Below are 27979 nucleotides of genomic sequence, written 5' to 3' on the forward strand. Positions count from 1 at the left end.
ATAACTAGATGCAGTGACAGCCACTTGTCATCGCAGCACTGGGGAGGCTCAAGGAGGATTGTGGGTTTAAGGTCTGCAGAGGGAGAGTGATGCTGTGGGATAACGCTCTTGTACCCTGCAAAGATTTATCACTCGTATTGGCTTAATAAAACATTGATTGGCCAGTAGCCAGGCAAAAAGTATAGTTGGGGCAACTAGACTAAGAGAATTCTGGGAAGAAGAAAGGCTCAGTTTGGAGTCACCAGCCAGACACAGAGAAGGCAAGATAAGAATGCTGCATTGAGTAAGGTACCAAGTCACATGAAACATAGATATGAATTATGGGTTAAGTTGTAAGAGCTAGTTAATAATAAGCCTGAGCTAATAGGTCAACCAGTTTATAATTTAAGCCTCTGTGTGTTTTGTTGGGACTGAACAGCTGCAGAACCAGGTGGCACATAAACTCCCATCTATAGAGTGAGAAGAAACAAAGGAGGGAATGGTGATCCACCACAAAAAGTATTTAACCCACTATTTTCCAAACTGAAAACTTTGCAATAATCCTTAACACTGTGGGACTCAAGTTCAATAGTATACACTTTGAGAAATGTTGATCCTAAGTACTAATTAAGTATTCAATCTAAAACTCTTTCAAATTATTGAAGTACAAAGCATCAGTCATACATAAAATATGTAGGATAATGTTTAAGAGCACTATCTTCAAGTTTTCAATGACATGATTTAAGTCTACTAATCAGGACGTATCCAATGGTGCTACTTGTTAAATACACTGCCGATGAAACAGCTAGGAACTAGAAATCATGTGTTAATCCCAATTCCTCAACTTTGTAAACAAAATTTTATTCCCTCCTGCAAAACGCTACTACTTGGAACTTTGCACCAAATGAGGAAACTGTGCTGTAAATAACTGATGGGAGAATCACAGGCAAATGTTCATGTACTCATGACTATTCAACATGAAATTCAAACTACAGATAAGATGGAATACCTATGTGGCTGTCTACAGGAATGAAGGAGATGTACTTGTTTATATCAGCAGTGTTACTGGATACAACTAAGCTACATTTCAAATGAAAATCTTGATATGATACACAGAATCAACCACATCCTTATTCTCTCACCATAGAAGCCCCAATCTTCTGAAACACACAAACATTCAAGTCAAGAAATGCTACAGGAAATTCCATCGCTTTTCTTCTCAAACGCAGTCCCTTACCAAAGCAATGAACCCCACTGAAATTTCCTCTCAGTGTTTGGAAGTACAGTACACCCAAATATACTGCAAGTCTTAGTCTATGTAATGATTTCCAAATGCTGAAGAATATAATAAAAGATTTAGAGAAATATTCTAGGTGGCAGGGTTTGTTTTTCCTCTTATGTTGTGTGCTATCTGTGGGGATGGAGGCCATGAAAGTCAACAGATGGGCTTGAAGGTAATGGAAGAAGGGAGAGGAAGAGCAAATTAAGAGAAAAGAGGGCAGAGGATTAAATATCATCAAAGTATTTCATATATATGTACGGAAACATCAAAATGAAACCTTCTGTTTTGTGTCAACACATGCTAATACAGATTTATTAATTTTTGAGATTATAATCTAATTGGATTGATTCCCCCTTGCCTTTCCTCCCTCCAAGCTCCTCCATATATTGCCTCCTTGCCCTTTTATCATTAACTGCTGTTATGTGTATGATATACATATGTATTCCGCACTATAACCTGCTCAGTCTATATGATGCTACCGTTATGTATACTTTCAGTGTTGACCATTTGGTATTGGGTAACCAACCAGTGTGCTCTTCCCTGGGCAATGACTATTTCTCCCCCAGTTTCCTTCATTGCTTGTAGTTCTTTGTGTAAGGCTGAGGTCTTAAGGGCCTTCCCCTGTTCATTGGCATGTTTTGTTGTCTACATTCAGCTCATATTTAGGTAGCCATATTAGTGAGACTCCATGGGTGCAGCTTTTGACATTACCAGGAGACATGGTCTTACAATAAATTCCATGATCCTCCGGCTCTAATAATTTTTCTGTCTCCTTTTCTGCAATATTCTATGAGCCTTAGTTGTTTTGTGGATGACTCCATCGGATCTGCTTGACAAGTCTGCATTTGGATTGGTTGATTAATTGAAAAAATGTATGCTAAGCGATCGGCATCGAGGTGGGCTTATACACACATCAGCTTAAGTCTTTGCTTCACCTCCATTGGGCAGAAGAGAAAACCGAGGTTCATAGGTTAAAAAGCACCCCTCTGATTGTAAGACCTCCACTTGGAAAGTTGGAATTTGAAGTGATGTTCTACACTTACACTAGGTTTCAAAAGTGCCCCCCCAGCCACAACATGTTGGATTTACAATAATCTTTGCAAGAGCAAATGAACGCAGTAACAGAGACGTCCCATTGTATTTCAAAAGTGGGTCAGGCAATGTGCTGCTTTATTATTATGAGGAATAGTTTATTGGACTTTGCCATAAATCAAATCAGGACTGTAAAGAAAACAAGATAAAACAAAACCTTCTTCACAAACACATAAAAAACAGTATAAGTTTTACTCTAACTTGATCTTTGTTAGATGCGATCACATAAAATACTCCACCAATAGATATGACAAGTGCACTTTATATTTCAATGTGTCAAACCGATTCAGTGCTCTGAAACTATGTTGGAGCTGGCAGGCAAGCAGGCTATATTAAATTTTTCTCTGGAATCGACTTCAATTCTAGACTGAATTATTGGAATTTTAGTGACCCTAAAAAAGGCTGTCAGAAATGATATTCAGCTCAGAGATTTCAAATCTAATGCTCTATTACACATACTTCACATAAAATAATATAGTTTCAATATAAACAAACCAGTCAAAAACCACATTCTATTTGTTCTTGTAATTTGTACGCATTCAGATATCGATGTGTCACAGCAGAATCCTAAATGTGTTCGCTTCTCGTGACAAAGCTCACGGGCCACACTTCATAATTCACGAGTTCATGGGGTATGATGCCACTATATGTTTGATTATTAAGACCTTATTTTATGGTTCATTTTTTAAAAAGCACATCAGCACAACAAATAGGTGGCTAATAACTCCAGCAACTTGCATTTCCTCTTTGTTTGTTGGGTTTCATTGCTTGGCACATAGAACAGAATTATCTCAAGTGATGCATTTCGCCATACAATACTAGTTGTGCTGAGAATCAGGCATTGATTGGGGAGATGGTTCCTCTCTAGGTTGGGATGGGAATACACATCTTTCAGTGCATGTAAGCCCCAATTGAGGCTACAGAAAGCAGTTCAACGTTGAATATGCTCCACGTTTGTAAAGAAAAAGCACATTATGGTTAACGCTACACTGCCACCATTGTTCCTGAAGCTCCTTGTGCAACATAATGCTGCTATCATGCACCTGCTGAAGGACAGTAGATCTCAAGTGATGTCAAAGTGAGAAAATTGAGAAGTCATGTTCAGTTAGCCAGGTTGGTGAGATGTCCTAGATGTAGCTTCTCTGATATTTTTAGGAGACATAATCTTACATCACACTCCCTGATCTTCTGACTCTTACAGTCTTTGCCCCCACCCCATCTTTCACAATGATTCCTGATTCCTGAGCCTGAAATTCAGGAGTTATGTTGTAGATAAACCAGTTGGGACCGAGATCCACACTCTGCATTTTGATCAGCTATGGTTTTTCGGTAATGGTCTCCCCTATGAAAAGAGAAGCCAATTTTCTGAGTTACAAATTTTCTTTTTAAATGTCTCCTCATTTATAGAAAAGCTATCTTTTCATGAGGCACAAAGTCAAGGAGATCGTACATAATGTTTGTGCGGTCCTCTGTCATCAGGGAAGGGTGAAACAGGACTCACAAGAAGGGTAGTGTTCCGAATGAGCTCAGACCAAGTTCACAGTTATGCCCTCCTTAGAAATGTCCTTTTAGTTTGTCCTGAGACCAGCAAAAGTGACGGCAAAGGAAAAAGGTAAACAAAGGGTCCTGAACAGACTCTCAAAGATGAATGCTCATGTGGACAATACCCACACATTCATTACATGCGTGGTGTTAGGGGAGGCAGTTTCCATCTGCTGTAGGGGAATTTAGAGCTGAAACATTGGGAAATTAGATGGCACTCCAGATTTTATAATAATTTACAGTATAACTAAAGCAAGATGCTTCGATTTCCTAAAGCAAGCAGGTCACGAACATCCACTGGTTTCTAACATGTTTAAAGTACAGGTTATTATCATCACCCATCATAAAGATAGCAGGCTTCATGAGCAGGTCTCCTGAGGTGGTCTAAGGCATGTTCTTATTAACCCTTTCCAAAGGGTCCCTGATTGGTCAGCTACTTTTGGGAGAATATAATTTGCTTCCCTACTTATTCATTTATTTAGACTGATGAACCATCTTCAATACATAGAAGTCCTGGAATTTTTGCTCTGGTCTGGTTTACCTTGGCTCACAAACCTGAGATGAACACAGGCTGAGCAGAGACTCGGATTTGAATGGAGATTCACCTGCTGCTTTATGTGGGGGAAAAATACCTCTTACAGTTCCACTGATACCCATGGGACACCCTTGCGGTCAGTCAGTGAGAGGTGAAGATGCTTTGTGTTCAACTCGTCCAAACAATGCCTGCTGGCTTACAACGAGAAAGGATGAGGACTGCATTTGTCGAATCCTTGACTGGGAATTAGAGGCCTGGATCTCTGCAAGGTCTTTAGGGAGCTGTATTCACGAAGTTTCCCATCTCTACAGGTACTGCCCTGATACCCACCCTGGCTGCCTTTCTTAGAACTATTCCAAAAGCACAGTCTAAAGACCCAGTGACGCTCTGGTACCCAGGCTTCCGGAGAGAAGCAACAGTTATACCACTATCTAACTTTAATGTCTTCAATAACTCCCATGGGGGTGATCTTGAATGGTCTCCATGTAGACCCTGCAGTCTGACCCAGGTCATTTATTACTCTTAAATCTAAGGTTTTGTTTTTATGATTTCAAGAGCAGAGTCGTGATCTTTTTTTCTAAGTCACAATACATGTTTAACATATATGCCTGAATTACTAACAAAGCCCTGAAACACACAGCCAAAGCTCACTTGGGAGCCTGGTCTTGTTTGGCTCTATATGTTGTCGGCACACTATTGACCAAGTCATTGTAACAAGGAGAAGCTGTTGTGTCCAAGTAGCCCAGACGACACAAGTTGAAAGGATAAAAACAGATTGAAGAAACAGCTAAGTGTCTGGACAGACAGACAGAGACATGGAGGTCAATCTGAAGCTGAACCTCGCTTTGTGAGTCATAGGTGTGTGTGGGAGAAAAGCCACACAGTAGGGATGGCCACCATCACAGCAGCTCCATGACCCGCTGCTTACTAGATTCTTCTAAGTTCTGTCTCTAAAATGGAGCGAAAGGATCATACTCAGGCTTTCTGAGGATAATAAAATTTAATGCTCCTTAGAAAAACATATATTAAATGACAGATTGGAAGTGTCACTTGGTTGTAAGCTTAATGTGATTGTTTATATAAATAACTATAATTTTATCCCAGGATCTAGTAAACACAGTCGTAATCTAATTTACAAGAGATTGGTGATTTTAACTTTGGTATCTCCTATGTAAATATAAATATTAATTAAAGCAAATACCATCTATCCCATCTCCAACAAAGAGTAAATGGTTTCCCACATCATAAAGTTTCTACTAGAGATATTTCTACAGATCTAGGTTGCCTAGGAAATCCACCCTCAAGCAACAGCATCAGACCCCATTCCCATTATCCCCATTGCAGTACTTAGGAAAGAGGTAGCTATCCCTTCATAAATTGAACTATGTCATAAACACGAATAAACTAAACACAAAATGGGTACCCTATTTTTTCAAATCCATCTTGAGCACAGAACATACTCAATTGTCTGATAAATTGGTTAAAATTGATGCCACTAGAATTGAGTCACTGAAGAGTATATTTCTGTCACCATATTAACTGTCATGTAGCAATTGCACCAAATGAACTTAATATGGCTTATGGCCATGAACTGTTTCCTCTTGGAAACAACATCTAAACGTTCCTGTGTTTGACCAACTGGCATCCAACACAATCAGCCAGAGGCACATGAGACACGCAGGGTCCATTCCGGACTCTGGCTGGTTCCCGTTTATTATGTGTGTTCTTTAAACGTGAGGCCTTTGCACCAAAATGCTAGGTAGCTTCGGAAAATAAGCCACAGAACAAATCTGTGGTTTCTTTCTAACAATTTCAGTGACATAAAATTTCGACACCTCAGTAAAGTGTGGCTAAGGAGGAGCCGTAGGAAGGCTAATCACAAACACAGTTCCCTGTAGATGTTTATGTATATGAATTGAAATGGAGTCATCCTTTAAAATAGAATAAATGTAGAAGAAATCAAGGATGAGACAGAGCAAACAGATCATTATCGATAAACTGGGGGGGGGGTGTTGATACTGGAGCCAACTTAAGTGTTTGGCTCTTTTTGACGCTCAACACAGTAAACCAAACCCAGTCCTTCTGCGATGCACACACACAGTTGTGCTCACCACACCTGGCAGTGCAACAGGTTTCACACCCGGGGTTGACAGGGGTCTCACACCTCTCTGGGGTTCCCTTTCTCCACTCTAGACCCCGACTACAGCATGATTTCAGACTTACAGAAATAGGCACAATCTTTTTTATCCATATTTGACTTTGGACGCTGGTTCTCCCTCCTCTCACCAAGTTCACCTACTTCCTTTCTACAACACAATGGCCACCTTCAGGGCTCTGCTATTTCTCTCTAGAAGGAAATTTCTCCAACAGTCAAAGCCATTGCTGTTGTCCCTCCTCCACCGCTCTGAAGCTCTACTGTGAAACTCGCCCCCCCCCACACACACACTCCCATCCTCACTACCCAGTCTCTGTCATACAGCTCAAGGCTGCTCCGCCATGACTTAGCAGCGCTAACCTCAAAATAAAACTGGAAAGTCTAATGCTGAAGCAATTAAAATTTCATGGTGCCAATAAATCTTCCCAATGGCTGTTTGGCAATCTCTTCAAGGATGCTATTTCTCCACAACTGGTCCTTGCTATAAAGGTATTTAGCACCTTTTAACCCCAAGGACACCAAAGCTTGTGAAAACCCAAATACAGGGAATAAATCTAACTCAACAGTGGGTCAGTAAAGCAAATCGGAAGTGATTCAAAGCATACGCTGTTTTAGGGATTGGGCGGAAGTGTGTGGTGTACAGGCAGAGATAGACGCTGTACTCCCTGGCTCTTCAATGAGATCCCAACACCAGCAAGAAGGGACAGTCAAAGCTGCTGAGAAAGCTAAGGGCTAGGAGCTCCAACTGATCTATAGGAAGACTCTAGAAAAGCGTTCTCAGTATGTGGGTTTGACCCTTTGGGGGTCAAACAACCCTTTAACAGGGGTCACTAAGACCACCAGAAAACACAAATATTTATGTTACGATTCAAAGCAGGAGCAAAAATACAGTTTTGATGTAGTAATGAAAATAATTTTATTGTTGGCGGTCATCACAGTATGAGGAACTGTATTAAAGGGCTGCAGCATTAGGAAGGTTGAGAACCTCTTCTCTAGATAAAAGCATCCACTTCTCATGAGGTGTTGGTACCTATGACTTCCCTCCTTCCCTCCCTCGCTCCCCCCTCCCTTAATTTGGTGGGAAACTAAAAAGGCTACTACGCCTGGCTGATTTTCTTCTCCTACACATTATGAACTTGTCTCTAACTATCATCTTTTTTTAGAAGAAAGGCATGCTTATTTGCAAACAATTAAGTGAAGTAGACTCTTAAATGCAGATTGCTAGAGTAAAGATATGTATTCAAATTAAAAGGTGGAGAAGTTAAGCGGTTACCTTAGTAAACATGATTTTTCAAGTCCAATCAGAAACACCCACACAACTGAGGTCAGTTTTCTTGATTTGGGCTTCAGTCAAAGTCTTAGAGAAAGATCAAGCCCAGCTTCCTTGTGTCTTGAGGAGTCACATCCCTTCTCAACCAGGAACTTCTCTCACCTACCTCACCCTACTCCTGTCATTACCATGCCAACAACAGCAGCTCCCCTGTTAGATTTGCCCCTCCTGTGCGATTCCTGGGGCTCATGAGGTACTGGCTCAGTGCCCGACTTCCTAGTTGGCACTGTAAAATAGACACTATTTCCATCTATTTTACAGATGTGGAAAGCAGGGTTCTAAAGGTTAAATCAGGATCTGCCAATGACAGAATGAGCAACATTCTCATCTGCTGGATCTAACTCCTAGGCCTTCTCCCCTTTTCTTCTACTTTCTGTACAAACTAACCCTGATATGTGTTCTTCACGCTAATTATTGCTTAGTTGTTTTTTTTTTTTATAATGTTACAATGGGGATTTCCTCATAAGCATATCCATTGTGAGGCCCAGGAGCAGATGGCCGCACGGAGAATGGATTGATGGAAGAAAGCAGGAGAGAGAGTGCCAAACCACCAAACCATGACTTAGGAAAGAGATGGTGGTGGCCTGCGGTGAGTGTGATGGAGATACAAGGGACAGATGGATGTGGCAACCACTGAGGGGACAGATCACCAGGGTGAGAGAGGAAAGGAGGACAGAGGGGTCGAGTGGCCTTCAGTTTATGGCTCAGAAGACTGAGTGAATGGTGACCCCACGTATTTAAATAAAGAACAAAGAAGAAGGAACTAAACAGCTCAGGATAAGAGTGTAGGTCATGGTCAATGCTGGATATTCAATGATGAAGAAGCAGGAGGAGTAGGGCTATGTTCAGGAGAGAGAATTGAGGCAGCAACATAAATTAGGGAACACTCCATATGATGGCCTGCAGAGTAACTTGAATATGATTTTAGATACATATTCTAAGACGGTCAACAGCATCAGAAACAATATGCTCTCTGCATCCGAACAATATAACATCTATCTCCTGCTAATGAAGCAATCCCATTAAAAACATAATTTCCTACAATATTCAAAGGCTTAAGGATAAATGTAGGAAATATTCCTTTTGAACAGGCATATGCACTGTCAGCAAACCTGCGCTACCCTTTCCTACTCAGATCCTAATATTTCCCATTCTTTGTTTAAACATGCCATCACTATCTAAATATGTGTATTTTTAAAGATGCAGCCTTGTAACCTATTATTCTTCTCTAACTATGCTACTTTAGAAACGTTATGGTGGTTTAACTCCTAACTTCATGCAATAATGCATACTATCTCTACCTCCAAATTCTGCAGTAATGAATGTACTAATCTACTAACGACTGTAGCGACAGGAAATCGAGTATTTTCTCTCTGAAGGGTGTTGAAAGTGAGGGGAGACACAGAGGAAGTAAAGGTTTGAACCTGTGAGCATGCACCATTGCTCAAGAGTGAGATGCACATGCGCGAATGTGCACATGTGTACTGGCAAGCATGTGTGCCTGCAAGCTGTGAGGCTTGTGTTGAGAAATCCATCTAAAGTCTAGCTTTTCCAGAAAGACCTAGTCATGTGATTAAGGATATTCCCTAACCAGAAACACTGCATTACAATTTATTACCTTACTGATGACCCTTCAAAAGGTATAAAGAATCCAGTAAATCAGAATAATTGATAATTCAGGGTTATGTGGAGTTCAGGCTTATATTACATAATAATGTGAAAGTATATACCAGGTAAACATTTACCTTCATCTAGAACAACCTATTTCAGACTATTTCAGAGCTTTGGGAACACTTGCTGAGAACAAACCAAAAGGAAAAAAATACAGCCACAGACCAGGATTTTAGCCTGGTATTTTAGTGCAATTAAAAATAATTTTCACATTTATTAAGACTGGCCCTAATTGCTTACATTGTAAAACTTAAATGAGGGAAAATATGCACTATATTTAATTTATGATCTGGGACTTCCATTAATTCAGATTGATAAATCTCTCTAATAATTCGTTAGTCATTTTCTTAAGTGAAACTCGCAAATGGCTTTTCCCCTCAATTTTCAATGAGAAAAGGAGATAACAGACACTGACAGTCATTTTTTTCCCATCTGAATGTAAACGTGTCTACAAAAAATCCGGATGGATTCTCTTCTGAATGAATCAAGATGGCCTTAACAAACACCTATATATCTAAACTTCACACAGTTCAGAACACTTCTTTTCTGGGCAAAATTAAGTAAAAATATCATGACTAAAGCTTTTTATTTAAAAAATGGTTCAATTTAGTAATCTCTCTCTATGGCAGCTCTGTATCTCAAAGTTCGGCAGAGAGAAAAATACTGACAGGTTCATTTGCCTCCATTTCCGATGTCCAAATTCCCAGGACCTCCAAGGTTCTTGGTGGAGGTCACCTATAAACAACACTATTCGGTCCTTAAGGTTGAGAAAAACCAAAACAAAAAACCAACAACTACACCTAACACAATTGCACTGGCTATAGACACCTTGCAGGGGCAAAGTGATTGGGTTAATTTTCTATATTGTGTGAAGTTGCTTAACACTTATTCTGAAATATTTAAAAATCCTTAGAACAAATGGTTCCTAAATCAAGAAACTATCATCTGTAAAGGCAAATAAAACATGGTGTCTGCACCCATGAGAGCAGAAGTAGCTCACACTGTGTGGCTTCGTTGTCCTGTTCTGGTCCGGGTTGTTGTTACAGTTTTCGTTTTGGGGTATCTCATAGTACCCCTTGGGTACTTAAAACACTAAGATTTTAGAACATTTCAGATGATGGATTTTCAATCTGCAAGATACAATGTTCTAGAACTGTCACAGTTTCTTGAATGGCTTCTGCAGCCGCTGTACAGCTTCATGCATCCCTGTACCATGTTCTTAGAACCCTTAGGTATATTTATTGAGCTAACTGAAACTGGTTGCCTAATACCATCATTTACTTTAGAAAACAGAAACCAATCGCAACTTTCTAATGCCTTTTCTTAACAATCCTACTATAGTTTTCCTTTTTCTAGTCTATAAAAAATTTTAAAGCAATAATCTGAACATAGATATGTAAGATCTACAGAGTGAACTCTCTAGTCCTTGTATTCTTGGAACATAGGCAAAATTTTTGCAAGTATGGGAAAGTACAAAGGATGATATAACTTTAAAAATTTTAAGTCCATGTCCTCAAGTCTTCTACCAAAATAATCCTTGTATACTAAAACACTGTATGAGTCACAGTGCTCTTTCATGCCAGTGCCCTTGCTGCATACTGCCAAGCAGAATCACAACTGAGCCCGGCAATAGATGCATTCTCACAGTGGCCGAGCAGCACAGGCTACCAGCTCAGTAATGAGGAGATGCTCTGAACTGGGACCTGAACTTGCCTCCCCAGGCTTCCGTGTATGCTAGGAAAAGTCCCCCGAGGTCCCCTTCTCGGGGCAGGTTTAGCTCACAGCTGCAGTATATGGCTAAAAGAACACAGACGAACTTCAGGCCAACTGAACCTCCCAGCTGCACCCTTTCACACAACAACACAAGTTCAACAGCGAGTTTTAGTCTCAATTTAGATCATGGAAGGAAATCCATCTAATGTGAAATTTTAAGCCAGACTCCACGGTGCATGCTTCTAATCCTAGTTCTGTAGACTAGGATGTGGGAATATTATAATTTCAAGGACAGTTCGGACAACATAGTAAGACCTTACATCCATTGAATAAGTAAATAAAAATAAATATAAAATGCCAAATCCCAGAAAATTCTATTTCTAAATTAGTCTCATATAAGTATTTTAATTTGAGTATACTAAGCTACATAAAATAAAAAGTCCTATTCTGCTACATTAATTCTATTTTCTTGCTTTTTCTTTCAAGAACAAAGGGCTTGAGTTTAGATGGCGGAGAGCTGCTCTTTGGCAAAACTCCTAGATTGCTTCACAGCTAGCACACACAGAAATTCGAAATTAGACTTTTGCTGCAATATACATATGAATATACATGTGCCCACCTATTAGCTCTGTGATCTTCCTGGGTCTGTGTCCTAATGAAGTCATTTTAAATATTAAAATAAATCACTAGGCCAAGGGCTTAGCATAGGACTGTTAGAAGTGAACAGACAGCTCAGTCACCCTGGTCACCACTGTGTTTGGACCAGTTTCGTGAGCTCCAGTCAACACTGCATTCTCTACAGCTTACATCAAGTGTAAAAGGGTGTCTGTAGAATGTTAAAGTCAACCAAACATTGGGGCTGCACTGGAGGAACCCAGTTCCGATGAAGATGACATCATCATGCTGTGGAGTGACGAGCCTGACAACACAATGGCAAGAACTGGGCTATCCAGACACTCAAGCTCCCTCCCCTGCAGCCAGCTACAATGGATGAGAAATTAATCCACATCAGTTGCAAATCTGAAGATTTATAAAAGAAAATGTGAGAAAAAAAATTGAACACTAGAATTGGAAAACGGTTCTTAAATAGGGCACAGTGTTTTAAATGGGGTGAGGGGAACAAAAGTTATAACATGTCAGAGCTTCTTTTCATCTCTGGATATAATTAAAGGAGTGAAAAGGAAAGATAAGGAAGGAAAAGGTGCATCTCATAAATCCAATAAAGAACACATCTGAAATACACAAAAAACTCCCACCACTTAAGAAGAAAAGTAGCCCAAAAGAAAGTAGTTACTGTCAAACGTGAAAACAGACTTAAGTCTCTCAGTAAATGACCAATATGCGCTTGAAAATGTGCTCAACCTCCTTGGTGAGCAGACTGTTGCAAATTGAAGCCACGTAATGCATGCTCCTCAGAATGACTAAGTGATGGAAGCAGAAAACACGCTGGTAAGATAAAGAGGCACCAGAATCCTCTCTTCACGTTCACTGCTACAGTCACAGTGACAAACGGGCATTTCCAAAAGATAACCATACACATAGCCTGTGACTGAACCATTGATGTGTCTACTACAGGTCCAGAAGAAGTGAGCACATCTGTCACCCAGGCGGAATACACTGTTCGGCAAATTCCACGTTTACTGAGAGATCCTGTCTCAAAAAGGAAGGTAGAGAACAAAGAACAACTGAAGTTGACATTCAACACTGACTTGTGGCCTCCACATGCATACTCACGCATGCACACACACCTACATTAACACATGCACACAGGACTCCACATGCACACTCACATATGCATATGCACACACACACACAAAAGAAGGAATAAACAATAACACTATGCAAATGCTCCATCTCACAAACATGTTGACAAAAGATGTTAGCTGTCAGGGCTGGAGAGATGGCACAGCAGTTAAGATCACTAGCTGCTCTTACAGAGGACCCAAGTGCTGTTCCCAGCACCCCTCCAGCTGCTCACAATCATCTGTAACTCCAGTTTCAGAGGATCTTATGCACTCCTCTGGCTTCTACATGCATGTAGGCAAAACACCCATAGACATAAAATAAATTGTTAAAATGTCAAACATTGAAGAATGCACATTCTAACATATCATCTTAGTTAGTGTTAAAGGGAAAACTAACTTATGATTTTAGAGAGCAGCCTCACTCTGGAAATGGAGAGGAAAAGGGCACGGAGCAGCCAGAAGATGTCTTGTGTCTATGGTGCTAGATAGGCGATAGACACTCTCCACTTTCTCGTCCCAGATGGCCGGCAAAAGGGCCAGTTTAAATGTTAGTTAAGGGCCAGTTAAATGGTGGCCTCAGAGCTGAGATGACCAAACAACACTCCAAATGCAGCAAAGCAGACACTATGGTAACAGGAGTGAGAACCCAGAAGTCCTTCTGAGAGACTTCCATGGTTATGGACAGGCATTCCAGAAGACAACTTCAAGTATTCTTTTTCCAAACACCCTGAAGACAGGCACTTAGTTCATAAAATTTAGACCACGCCTACTCAACCCAGTGCCCAAGCAACCAGAAGGAAAGTATTTTCAACAATGAAATACAGACAATGTACTTAGCATGGTACTCAGCTTTAGCACTGCCCCTGTGAGAAAACTGAGGCCCAGAGGGACTGAGCATTATGTAGTCAAATACAACTTGGATTGATGACCTGAGCCGGAAGTCTGGGCTACTTCTTCAGCGGTCACTAAGTGCACTGTCTCACCTTAGACTCCAAAATTTAACTCCAGTCTTTAAAAACTAATTAGGTTTAAATTCAGACTTGAGCATGACATAAGTTGAGTTTGAATGTGAAAGGGGGGCGAGGATGGACACAAGTGACCATAAAGTATCCAAAGCCACATCTACTAGGATCTGAGAATCCGCTAAACAGTTCTTCTACTTTCTCCTCCTCATCAATCCGATTATTTGCAACGTCCTCAACCAGGAGGAACTACACCACAGAGTGCTGTTGCTGTTACTGCTGTTTTAAGACAATGTTAGAATTCCCACAGAAAACTCTCTCTCCTAAGAAAATCTATTGACCTAGGAATGGATGAAGTCCCCCCAAACCAACAATACTGTATAAAGGAGGGAATGAGCTTTCCTGTCACCTGACATACAGAACAAACCACAGAGCTGACCTACGAGCTGCCGATCTAATTTGAAGACCTCCCTTTGTGCACAGGAGTCTCAGGAAGTTAAGCTAGAATCACCTTCACAGCAGAGACGAGCCACGGCTCCATGTCAGCATCCCTCGTGCTAGGCCTCGGCATCACAGCCGCCTCCTGACTTTCTGTTGTTATACATCTGGACAAGCTACCTCTCCACCAAGAGTAAGAGCCAGTACAGGGTTCACAGCCATAATGAAGTTCTTTCGGATCTCTGTTTTCTCCGCAGAGGACAGGACAAAAGTGTTCATCTCACCAGGCAGCTTATTAGGATTAGCACTGAATGAGACACCACAGAATGTCAGGCCTATCAGTTACTAAACACGCATCATACAAACTTTGTCATTGCGAGAACCTCTGCTCGGCATTTGTCAGCCACCTGAATAATTAACAAGTACATGCCGCCTGCCAGCAGCTTAGGGAATTAATTTCCCCTGATTGCATTCAGATCACATCCACAAAGACTCAGACCACATGCACACCACACTCCTGCCTCTCCACGCTACAGGTAAGGACCACACTGTGTAGCCTCCAGCTCTAAGAGGATTTCCAACTCGGGGCTGCCACGCCACCAAGGGTGTAGTTTATACATCTTTGATGGCTACTTGGAATTCCGCCCTCACTTATTCAAAGCCCCGGAACTTCTATTAACTATTTTTCTGCCATTTTAAAATAAAAATAATTGTACGGTTCTAAATGTTCACTGTTTTTTAAATTGGTGTGAATAGCTGCCTAAGAACCGCAGTCATTAACATTTTCAGCAAAGCATCCATTTCAGGACAGGAAAAATAGACCACTGGCGGTCAGCACAGCAGAGTAAGATCTGAAACAAGTACCAGCCTGAAGATTCACACACATGGTTATGACTGCGGTGAATTCGGACTCCTGACTTCACATGACGCCAACAAGATAAAGATATGCGGCTCGCAAAGGAAAGGGAAGACCGGATGTTTTCAGACAAATTCTCCACAAGTAAAATAGGGGTTAGCCACGTCTAAATAGAAACTGTCTCAGGAATCATACACTGACTAGCGAAAATGTGAAGGCATCTCTTTAAATGCCCACCATCTAATAGCTATTTCTTGCCAGCATAGTCAGTTCTATAATAGGGAATATTTTCAGACCACAATAAAAAAGTTACAAGTGTTCTAAAGAATTTTAAAGAGGGTAATTTGAAGGGCACCTGTCCAGCCTTGTAATCTGAGAGGCGGTTGTTAAACTTACCTGAGCATCTCCCACATACAGACCTTATCCATCCTCAGGCACTCACTGTTACAGGGCTCCAGGGGAGTGAGACTCTCATGGAGGTCATTGCAAGCTTCGCAGACGCAGGAAGGCCACTATGAATAGCAGCTCATCCCTTGTTCTAGTTGGCGACAACACCGGGCACTTAGTAAAACATACTCTTCCTGTTGTGCAAGCTCATTGATATGGACAGGCTAAACCATCATGAAAGTGACCTACTTTAGACAGAATTGCTGGAACTTTGCTCTTCATTCAATGAGATGCTTCAGTCCTTCGTCTGAGGGTCTATTAAGTATGCACAATGATTTAATACATTTAGATGTGAAAGTATATTTCTCCACAACTACTACTAGCATCTGGGTTTAGAACTACTGTCTTCTACAGTTACCACGTTTGTAAAAATTATGACTTGGGAGCCTAGTTTTAAAAAATTAACCAATTTGAATGCGACATTTAGATCAACATAAGGTGCTACACTTAATACCCCTTAATGTTAATATGATAATCTACACAGAAGTCATTTATAATGACATCTTTGGAAAGCAAATATTCTACATAAAGCTAATTCATCAGCTTTGACTTAATTCTGGGGGAAAAATGTGTGACTTGGAATTTCTAGTTTTAAAAGATATCTGAATGGAAAGGAACCATGTGTAATATTTTATCCATGTTCTCATAGCATGGTATTTGTTTGCCCCTCTTATTGAAATTTAAATTGAAAACACCTGGCCTCGTGGCTAGCCTGGAGACCTGGTCTTCCTGCAGTCCTGCTAGCATGAGGCAACTAAAATTGGGGCCTTGGCCCCATCCTCTGGGCTGTATTTTCACATCACACCAGAACCTGCACAATCCATGGAAGATTAGCAAATTAAAAGGAGTGGCAACTGTTTTCTACAACTCTAACTCTTCTAATAACCCAGCACAGAGCCTCTACTCTTCACGCCAGACTTCTGTGGAGGGTCTGAGGCAGGCTAGGAGAAGAGATGAGGAGGTTATATTTCATTATAGAGGGTTAGAGGAAAATGGCAAGAAATTCACCCAAGGCCAAACACTGGAATTCATTTTAAATCGGAACGAAGATGTGCTTGCTGCAGAGTGGGGAAGAGCCTGAATAACCCCACCTTATTGATTTGCTTTCTTCCTTTGCCATGGATCACATGCACACATCTGCCTTTTAGAGTTCAATCTCCTCTTCTTTCTCTCCAACTAACATGGTAACTCAGGGAAACTCCAACTTGGTAGCAAGCATTCTAAGTTTGTTGTGATCATTTGGAAGCAAGCGGTTCCCACAAAAATTGCCAAACCTTGATCCTAAGACCATCACAACTAGCAGTCATAGGACAATTTATCACATTATAATAGATGTCACCATGGCAACCAACAGCATCTGTTTGTAACCTGGTCCTATCGCAACTTCACCAGCCTCTGTGTCCCTGCCTCTGCTTCTCAGAAGACCCAGCAGTCTAGGACTTCCAGATTCCATAGAGGATTGCCACTCAACAGCAATGTCCCAAACTGAGGAGTTCAGCCACACTATAACTGAGGAATATCTTGACTTAGTCATAACCAAATGAATAAATCATAGATTGAACAGACACACAAAAGGTTTGCTAAGCCAACCACAAAGACACAAAACCTAACTCCCTCCCCCAAATCATTTATATTAGTCAAAGGAAGAAAATACATAGACCACATGGAGAAATAAATTTAAGACATTGCAGGACATAAGTCATAATCAAAACAGGAAATGTTTAAAAGTTAGGAAACACAGGACCACAAGATAGCTCATCAGATGAAGGCATTTGCCAACAAGCCTGACATCTGGAGTTCAACTGCTGGGCTACACATGGTGGAAGGAGAGCAGACTCTTTCCTACGTGTGTCCTCTCCAAAGGCACAACACGGCATGTGCGCACAGACACAAAATAAGTAAATATAAAAACAATTTAAGTTAGGAATCAAAAAGAAACACAAATTATATAGATTGACTAGAACAAAGCAACAATGAAAAGACAAAAACAACAAAACCACCCTGAATCAGCCAATATGCTCATTTTAAAACATCATGAGGATAACTTTAAAACTAAGAAATGACACCTATGTTGGTTATTGTACAAGATGTAACACTCAATAGAAAACTAAGAAGTTGGAATTACTGAAGAGTCTCGACAAATACAAGACAACAGTATTTTAGAGAGATTTGCTGAACAGCTGGAAACAGCATCAAAACAAGAAAAACAAGAAATATTCTGTGCACTAAGACAGCAAGGAGAGAAAAGGCTGGCACCATGCCGTGGGTAAGGACTGATCTTAAAACTCAGGGCTTCATCTCTGCCGTGAGCCTAGACCTCACTAAGGCAGGACTCCTGATCAGCAGCTTCCCTTGAGGAGATCAGAAGTCCCAAACAACATCTGGAATACTAGAAGTAAAATTATTTCTCCCTATAATATTTGTCATTATATTGTATAAATAAAAAGCTTAACCTTTTGAGTTTTAAATGAGTATCTAAAGGAAATAGTCATTAAATAAACAGAGTTTATTTGTATTATACAGCCAGTCAAAAACACCCACAGTAATTGCTTAATCAAGATGTTCTATAACCCACAGAGTCAACTAAATGAGGCTTCCAATGCCCATTACATTGAAGAAAAATGCACATCATTTTTAACATATGGTGGCATGTCCAATCCAGGGTGAATATCCATCGCCTTCTGGGTGTCACAGAAGAGAAGGCATAACGACCTTGCTCTGGTAGGATGCAGAAAATGTGCTTATAAAATATGCCAAGGGACAATACGCTTTCCACTCCGAAGAGGCTGTTGGTAAATCTTTTTTATGAGGGCACTATGAGGTGAATAATTAACACTTTCAAGTGAAAGTTGACTACCACCATATTTACTCAATGAATTGTTACAGTAGAGTTTTAACTCACAAGAAAGTGACTATAATACTTTCTATCATAGTAGTACTTCAACGTACATCTAGAATAAAAGATAATTGAATTCAGTTCAAAACATCTTTTCACAGACCAACGTTGGCAGCATTTTAAATATTAGCAAAAAATGAAACAATATCAACATAAAATGTCCTTTCACAAAAAATCTACTAGGCAGGAAGGGGACTCTGCCTAACATAGGATCTACAAGTTGTTCACCTTAATCACAAGACTCACTCACGGGGCCTCTACAGGTGGCCACTGCAAAGGACCAGAGAGCACACTTGCCATGCCACAGGTAATTCCAGAATTCCAGGGAGTTTCATGGCATGGCCAATGAACCCTTCCCCATCAGAGAAGACTATCGTAAGTACTAGATCTATCATCATCTTTCAGACAATCGCTCTGATATCCTCACATTATCCACAGGGCTGACTGTGCTGTACAGTAACATCTGTGGCTCCCATGTTATCTCGGATGAAGAACAATGGTTTTTCCCTCCGTACTTGTCCATCATTTTTGCTTTCATCACCAATTTAACCACCACAGGGTGGGCTGTTCACTCTCTGGAGTCAAAGTGATTCAAAGGGTTTCCCCTCTTCCCTGTTCCCCCATTTCTTTGATAGAGGCTGTACATGATCCCCTTGCCTAAAATGCTTCCAAAGACAGAGAAGGATGGAGAAATAGAGCATATTTTATGGATGGACAGGGTCAAAGTGGAAATAGGGGTATAAGGTGGGAATGGGAGTTGGGGTTGACGGAGGAAATGTAGGGAAAGACCGAATTTAAGATCACTTGAGGGATGGTATGGAAACCTAGTGCAGTGGAAATTTCCTAAAATATCTAAAGGTGATCTTAATAAAATAATCTCACAAATAATGAGGGAGATGAAGTCTCAACTGACCTTTTTTTTTTTTTTTATCATCAAATGAAGCTTTCAGTCCTGGCACTGAGTTATATCCAATTGACTTGTTGGCCAAAGTGGCTCTTTGGAAATCCCCAAACAACCAAAGATAATAGGTTGCTCTCCACAAACTGACAGAAAGTTCTGATTGCTGAAGTCAACACCCATATATCCCATTGAACAGAGAGAGAGAGATCAAGCTAGTGCCTACAATGAACCTTCACCCCCTGGTATGAGATGGTACTCTGTAGACTACCAAAACAGAAACATAAATACTAACCCAGTCCCAAACTTTTGATCTATAATGCTGTGCTGTCTGCAAAGTATGCTAGATCAATGGCGGCATAAAGTTTGTGGGAATAATCAACCAATATCTGGTCTGACCTAAGACCCACTCCACAAGAGAGAACCCATACCTAACACTGCTTAGGTGACCAAGAACCACAGACTAGATAGCCCAGAGACCAAATAACACTGGTCTTTTTTAAAGCAGTGATAAAATAATTCCTAAAGATATTATTCTTATAGAAGAGTACCATATTATATTCAGCCATCATGTGAACAGCTCCCTCCTGACTCCTAGGCACAAATAAAGAGAGCCACAGCCAGACATTATGCAGAGAGAGAGAGAGAGATCTTGGAACACACAGCTCGAAACAATATGTCTTAATCAAATTCCTCCCCTCAGAGTTCACAGAACTCCAACGAAGAGGAGGCAGAAAGAGCATAAGAGACAGAGGGAATGGAGGATACCGGGAGAACAAGTCTCTCTAAATCAAAGGAGCAAAGGTCATATGAACTCACAGAGACTGAAGCCACAAGCATGGGGCCTGCGTGGGTCTGTGTATATATGATAGCTTTCAGATTAGTCTTTCTATTGGACTCCTGGGCGTGTGAATGAGGAGGCTCTTTCCCCTGTGGTTTTCCTTGCCCTCGTCTATGTGACAGCCTTTGTTTTATCTAATTATATTTTATTTTGTTTTGTTGTTATCTCTTAGAAGCCTATTCTTTTATAACGAGAGACAGAAAAGAGGTCAGATGGGAGGGCAGGTGGAGAGAACTTGAAGGAGTAGAAGGAGGGAAAGCAGCAATCAGGGTATAATGCATGAGAAAAAAAATCTATTTTTGGCCAGGCGGTGGTGGCGCACGCCTTTAATCCCAGCACTCAGGAGGCAGAGGCAGGCGGATCTCTGCGAGTTCGAGGCCAGACTGGTCTACAAGATTTCATTCAGGACAGGCTCCAAAACTACAGAGAAATCCTGCCCTCTAAAAACAAAAAAATCTATTTTCAATAAAAATGGAAAAATAGAAGCTAAAGTTATTTCTGTGGCATAATTAGAAATAAACTATTTTTTGTTTTTAGTGGAATATAACAGGTAAGCAAAAATAATGTAGAGTCTAGTAGTCTGGGAATCTACTTGGGTTAGGCACAAACACCTCTCTTCTAATAGTGCACATGGCAGTCCAAGGCCACTATCTACACATGCAATGCACATATGTGTACACACACATGCGCGCACACACTCCTCTCTTTTTGTTTTGTCCTTTGAGGCAGGGTTTCTCCATGTAGCCCTACCTGCCTTGGAACTCATTCTGTAAACCAGGCTAACCTCAAACTCAGATCCACCTGCCTCTGCCACACACCTCTCTCTAAAGCAAGCACTGAACAGCCTGTTAGAAATCTACCTCTCCTTCACTGAGATACATTCACAGCCATTCCCGAATGATGGGCTACGTTTCTTCTTCCTTTAAGTGCCATAAAATAATCGTACTCGGCTAATGTCCACATGCAAGAGTAAGAAGGTAAATCTGCCTTGAACTGGTTTCTAATGCATGCAAAAAAAAGTACACTATGTCCTCAAAGTGAACTTTTAGAGAAAATTCCCTATTTAGAATTTTATGCCTATGCATAATTGGACGTGCATATGTTTAACATCATTATTGGAAGAGACACACACAGTAGAGAAATGGTTTTATGAATCAGTCTGTCAAAATCAAAATAGAGAACCACCCAAAGTCTGCCCCTAGTAACCAAAATACTCCTCTGCGTTAACCCCATAAAGAAATCCCCAGTCAGTAATTGGAGAATGAGAGGTTCCTACACTCCTGTGGCTCTCAGTTCGTCTTGACACTGCAGACCTTCCTGATCTGTACGGTTTTATTTTGATTAACATTTCTTTGCAGTCTGTGTGACTTTATTTCATTTCTGAATAAGATGCCAAGATTCTAGAGATACCTTGTCTAACCATCCCTGACCAACGATATAAACACATTGAAGATCTCACCCTTTGAGATTTACTTATTACTAAAACTTCTACTGTCTGGGAAAGTATCTGCCCTGTAGTGACTGTATCATATTAATTTGGGAGCACTCTTGGCTTAGTTTTCAATCCTGAGTCACTACATGACAGCATGAACTCTAGTTGTGAGAACTTTAAGTGGTCTTCTAGGAAAAAGGAGGATGTGAGTTCCGTGCCTAACTTCTGTGTGTTAAGACCAGACTGACTGCCCATCAGCCTTCCCCTGCTGTGCCCTCCCATTCTAGATGCCCACAGGACTTTATGCTCAGGGCTCCACAGAGGAGAAAATCTCTGCATCCTTCCTATCTTGTAGAGGGCACTGGCTTTCAGACCCTATAGTCTTCTCCAGCTCAAAGATGACTAGTAGCTAGAAGGGGGTACATAATAAAGAATATACAGTGTTAAGTTTGTTTACACTGCACCCCGACTCCCTTCGTCCTGCATGGGGTCTTCTAAGAGTAAAGAGAATTGTATGGCATCCCTTCCTATCTGTAGAACCATCTAGAAATGAAACCACTACTCTGCTTATCCTGAGAAGTCCGTTCCAAGCCCCCAAATTCTCACTTATGAGCACCTTCAGAATAAGCTTTCAAACTCAAGTTACTTCAGGTTGACACAGCCAAGGGAATGCCAGGCTTAACCCTGGTCCTCAGATGTTCAGAGCTCTTCTGGGGAGGACAGTGTAGACTCCACACACAACCGCTTTGTTTGCAGCCCAGTACAAAGTCCCCTGTATTCCCATTTTAATCCAGACAGGTCTTGCCAGATTTCTAATCTTGACAACGTGGTCTCTAAAAGGTGTCAGAGTCAACACACTTTGCTAAAACAAGAGAGATAGGAAGGAGCTGCACTCAAATTAGACAGGGTCTGAAAAATCTTTTACATCAAATTTCCTAATGAAATCTTTAGAAAATGTCAGAGACACAGCAACTGTCCTTCAAAGTCAGTCTGACTACCAATCCCAGCTGTGTGCCATCCACCTGCCAGGCCTCCTCCTTTAACACTAGACCTTCTGTGGCAAACAGGTTAAAATACTCTCATGACTGCCATTAGTTAAAGGGACACAAGTGAGAAGCCATTTTAAACTTGTCAGTCCCTGCCTCGGTTCTCACGGGGGCAGTCGGGCAGCACCCACCACCGCATGCCAACTGTGTGGATAACACAATTTTCCTTTTCATGGATGCTTTAACAGTGCTTATTTCTCACTGGCATGACCAATCATTGGGGACAATTGATCTTTTAATAAATCTTTAAAGAGAAATCATTGCAAGTTCGGTTGTCCAGGAAAAAGTCCTATAAATCAGTCTATGGTAACCATGTTAGTTTGCCCTCCAGAGTACTCCATTTTGCTCACACCAAAATAACCCAAAATACACAAGTGTGCCCCGAGGACTGACACAAAGTGGTTCAATACAAATTGATTCACACAACACCCCTAGTTGTAAAGAAGTGGTTCCCCTTATGAGACTAGACAGCAAGTGCCGAGTGTCCCGGTAAATGAAGGGATGGATCTATCAGGTCACTAAGCCTAGACAATGGCAATCTTTGATCCAGTTTAAATCCCAGACACAAAAGAGTTAAAAATGATTTCAACCAGGGCATCTGAATCGTCGGTACACAGATATGCAGTCAGAGAAGAGTCTAATAGGGGTTCCTTCCCACTTAGGAAAGAAGGCAGTGTCTACTTACACAAAACAACCTCCTTACAGGAGTGGAAGGCACTTTTATGGGATGGGAAGCAGCAAACCAACCTTGGGGCTGGGGCAGCAGTCCCTGTTTCCAATGGGGAGCCTTGCGTGCAAGTAATGTTCTCCAGAATAAGCTGGGGCAAGTTGGCCTCTTAAACTCTTAAACTGGGTAAACTCCTCAACTCTCATGCCCACATCGACTGCTTTGTGATTGTATTTACAAGTTCTGAAATGAGGGTTTGATTTCTCATCCACGACTCCAAGAGCATGCTCCAAAGACCCTCAGTCCCTTGGTCTAAATGCTTTCAGATCTGAACTTCACTAACAGGTAGAATGTGGAAGTATTCGTGGCACAGCTCCCTTCTCCTAAGTTCACAGTGCACACCAGCTCACTAGCAGTGTATGTTATTGGTGCAAAAGACCACCGAAATGAATTCATTCCAAATGGCATTTATCAATAGCCTACAAGAAGAACCTGGGAGAGTAATATTCAGGCAGGTAAAACAGGTGAGGAGGAAGAGAACATTCTCCTCGTTAAGCAGGAACCAAAGTAAAGAAGAAAGAGACTGCAGCTGGCCCAAGGGTGTAGCTCTGCCTGTTCTCCCAGCATACATACTCAAGGCCCTGGCTTTGATCCCCAAACAACAGTTTAACAGCTTCATGCTGGGCTCCTTGCTTGTAATCTCCTTGCCCAGCGATTAGGAGCTCGCATTAGAGGGTAACCAGGAGATGCCCAGTTTGGCCTCAGGGTTTTTTGCTCATCTCATGTGGCTCTCATTTTGAACATTTAGTCAAGGCCCCAAAGCTTCTGGGTGAACTCAAAACTTTTCTTCCAGGAAGTTTCTTCAGCTTATTTGATTCCATCTTCCTCTGCTCTGTCCTGTCCTCACCGTAAGAACATTCTCTGTGACATTTGTCTCCTATATACTGGGGGTCTTGCTTCATTCTTGTATAAGTAACATGAGGAGACAGCTATGCTCTAAGGTCAGAAACATTGATCCTTAAGTCTTCTCCCCAGCAAGAATGGACAGAACTCTCTGTTGAGTAAGACACATATTTTTTAAACGTGTGTAATCTTTCCCTATCTATCAGGGATAAGCACACAGGAAGTACCCAGTACCTAACAGTGCGAAGTGAAAAATATAAGTCAGGGATTCAGGGAGGCAAATGTAAGCACGGAGAATAGGTGGATACCCTGAGGACTGGCAAAGGAAAGCACATTGACAAACATTTCTTGAAACAGTCCTAAGAGCTCGGGCGTGGTGGCACACACCTTTAATGCCAGCTCCTGGGAGGCAGAGGCTGGCGGAATCTTTGTGAATTCGAGGCTAGCCTGCTCTACAGAGTTAGGCTCAGGACAGGCTCCAAAGCTACTCAAAGAGAAACCATGTCTTGAAAAACAAACAAACAAACAAAAGTCAGGCCTATGATAAGTTCAGGAACCCCAATGTGCTGGGCTGTGTCTGCAGAGCTGTGTTTGTGCCTGGCAGAGTATTTGCAAGAAAGCAGTTATACAATCCCGGGGTTACACAGAGCACTGGAAATAAGGGTTTACGTAATTCCCACTTGTTTTCTGGTATCAAACATAACTCTGAAGATCCTTACTTTAAGGACATGCTGGATTGTCCAAATCTTAATGGTTTAAGAAACACAAGAAACGTGATACTGCATGTGGCATTTCCCTTATTTCTATGTGAATTCTCTTGGGAAGGAATGAATACTTAGAAATAATTATTGCTTGTTAAGAATTTCTGCCACCCCTATCATAGTAAATGGTGGCATTATTTATCAGTTATGTTACTATAAAGCTATCTTATTCCAGGAGAAAATTTCTCTCACACAAACCTAGCCAATCTGCTACTTCTTAATCTATATCTACCATTTAGGCAAATGTATGGCTCCTGTGGTAGCTGGTTAGTTAGGATACTAGTACTGACATTACCAAATGATGCTAAGTCTACTACAGTGCAGGTACCTTTCCAAGAGAAATGAAGACACCAGCTCAAACACAAGACCCTCCAAATTTGGAATGAACGGGAAGAGAATCAGGGCTTCCTCCATTTTATTTCTAGGCTCAAAGTCAAAACTGCTTGCGTCTTAGTAAACAAGCAGTCAGTGAGCTCTGTCCTGGAGACGAACACAAGAGTACAGCTGACACACCCCTAAACAGCAGAGTTCTGGCCCCGAGGACACAGAACTGCATGTATTTTCAACAAAGAGCCTGGAAGTAAAAATAAATTATCTATTTTACACAAACTCAAGCCAAAGGGGGCAAAAAAAAATGCTTCATCAAAGCAGCCCTGGCTCCTCTAGAACACTCTTCAAGGTGCTAGAGACTGTAATTAAATCGGGTGCTGGAAAGCGCTAAGCAGAGGAAAAGTGTTAATTAGTAAATTAGTCAGGATCCATTTTTAGACTAGAAAGGCTTTCTTTTACACTTTTAAACATTTACAAAACACAGTTTCTCGTTAAGGTGCAATTTGGAATATTTATGGAAACTTGATTTTTATGTTTTCTTCTAAATAATTCATATCACTTTTCATCCAGGGAGTTCTGAATATATTCCTCTCCACACACCACCCCAAGTTTCAAACAAAAATGCAGAACAGTATAAAATGAGCCATACATTACAAGGGAAACATAAATCCAGAAAGAGGAAGGGCCTTGCTGGCTCCTACAACGCTACCGACAGAGGCTGCCGGGCACCGAGGGGCTGCTGACGTCACAGACCCTACCCACGAGCCCACCTGGCTCACTCGAGCATCTGAACTTTGCTCTTTGCCATCCTCCCACTCAGGACGTTCTGGCCACCCCTTTGCAATTCTATCACTGGTCCAGCTGCATCTTCTTTGAACCTCACAGTAACCTAAACAGACCGTCCCACATCTGATCCACTGTCATAGGCCTAGTGCCGAATAGGGTCTCAGACCTTGAAATGTTTTTTCCATGAATGTATATTATCCTGCGTCCTTATACCAAACACCTAAAATCCTGGATAATTTTCAGAAAACCTTTGTAGAACTAAAATCTCCATTCCAAAAGTAGTTTCTTGTGAGTTACAGATATTTAAAAGAACATTTTATCATATATATTCAGTTGAAAATGCATTCTTGTGAGTAACACATTGCTTTAGATTAATCAGATAAAGATGAAAGTCAAGAATTTCGCCAACAGTGTTTCTTTCTGGCATTACTCAGTTATGCCTTTCAGTTTAGCATATTGTATATGAAGGATATCTTGTTAAAACAACTGTTGAAGGCAAGACATGTCATATCAGCTACACTCAGTACCCGGTGGGAACACAAATGGCCCAGAGACTATGCTAATATAATCTTCCTGCTCTTCCATTAAGCTACAACAAAATCAGTTTTTCAGTGGCTTGAAACCCTTCATAGAAGCACCGTATTATCTATATGTCTCCCAGAAAGGAAAAACCTTACTCTGCAAGGATTAGGTGGAATCAATTTACAAAGGTAACAATTGTCAATAAATACCATGAAATAACTTGGTAAATAATTCGAATCTCCATATATCAGCTCCTAGGTAGCCTTGGCTCCTATTGATGGGATTAATAAATTGGCACCTATGGGAAGATAAAATCCTCAGCTAGGGACCCAGATGGCCTTTCAGCAAGAAACTGCTCCCAAACATGGTCTCCCACGCTAGCCTCCGGCTTCCCAAGTCTCCTGTACCTATTTTCCTTGAGGTATAAGCCTTATCACTTAATAGCTTCTGAGCATTGTAAATCGTCCCCTCACCAAAATATAACCATACCCTGCATTTCAGCTTTATTCGGCTTTTTTTCTGTTTTGATTTTTGTATGATTGGAAGGAATGATAGAAATAAAAGCTATCAGGGGTTCAGGACCTCCCTCCCCCTTTACGGGGTTTCAGTTCTAGTGACAGAAAGTATGTGTCACTTACAAACTTTGTGTGATACTTTCATTGGTTGAATATAGTGAAGCATTACAGTGACTATCATAGAAATAGTCACAGAACTTCTTTTAAATAGAATAATTTTAAAACTAAATTAAATCTTTTTTTTTTTTTTTTTTTTTGGTTTTTTGAGACAGGGTTTCTCTGAGGTTTTGGAGCTTGTCCTGGAACTAGCTCTTGTAGACCAGGCTGGTCTCGAACTCACAGAGATCCGCCTGTCTCTGCCTCCCGAGTGCTGGGATTAAAGGCGTGCGCCACCACCGCCGGGCCTAAATTAAATCTTTAATACATTTCCATCTCTGAAACAATTAATAAAATATCCATGTATCCAGGTTTTTTTCATGTCAGAGCTTCTTAAACTAAGCAAAATTTATGTCTGTGGACTTGAAAATAGTTTGCTAAAGACATACTAAACTTTTTTTCTTTTTTTTTTTTTTTTTTTTTTTTTTTTTTTTTTTTTTTTGAGACAGGTTTTGTCTGTAGCTTTGGAGCCAGTCCTG

At 41.0% G+C, this 27979-nt stretch overlaps 1 protein-coding gene across 11 annotated transcripts in view; it reads right to left on the minus strand.

Annotated features, from left to right (window-relative positions):
• Window positions 1–27979, minus strand: part of Npas3 (neuronal PAS domain protein 3) — an 819740-nt gene that overhangs the window by 667789 nt on the left and 123972 nt on the right. The window contains exon 1 of one of the 11 annotated variants that reach the window (XM_057783325.1): window positions 15697–15825. The exons of the other annotated variants lie outside the window; for them this stretch is intronic. Within the exon in view, the coding sequence (XP_057639308.1) occupies window positions 15697–15728 (32 nt within the window). The 5' untranslated portion in view covers window positions 15729–15825. Of the gene's footprint in view, window positions 1–15696; window positions 15826–27979 lie in introns of those variants that run through there. 11 annotated transcript variants of the gene reach the window in all.

Source organism: Chionomys nivalis, chromosome 10 (genome assembly GCF_950005125.1).
Source record: "Chionomys nivalis chromosome 10, mChiNiv1.1, whole genome shotgun sequence".
Lineage (NCBI taxonomy): Eukaryota > Metazoa > Chordata > Mammalia > Rodentia > Cricetidae > Chionomys > Chionomys nivalis.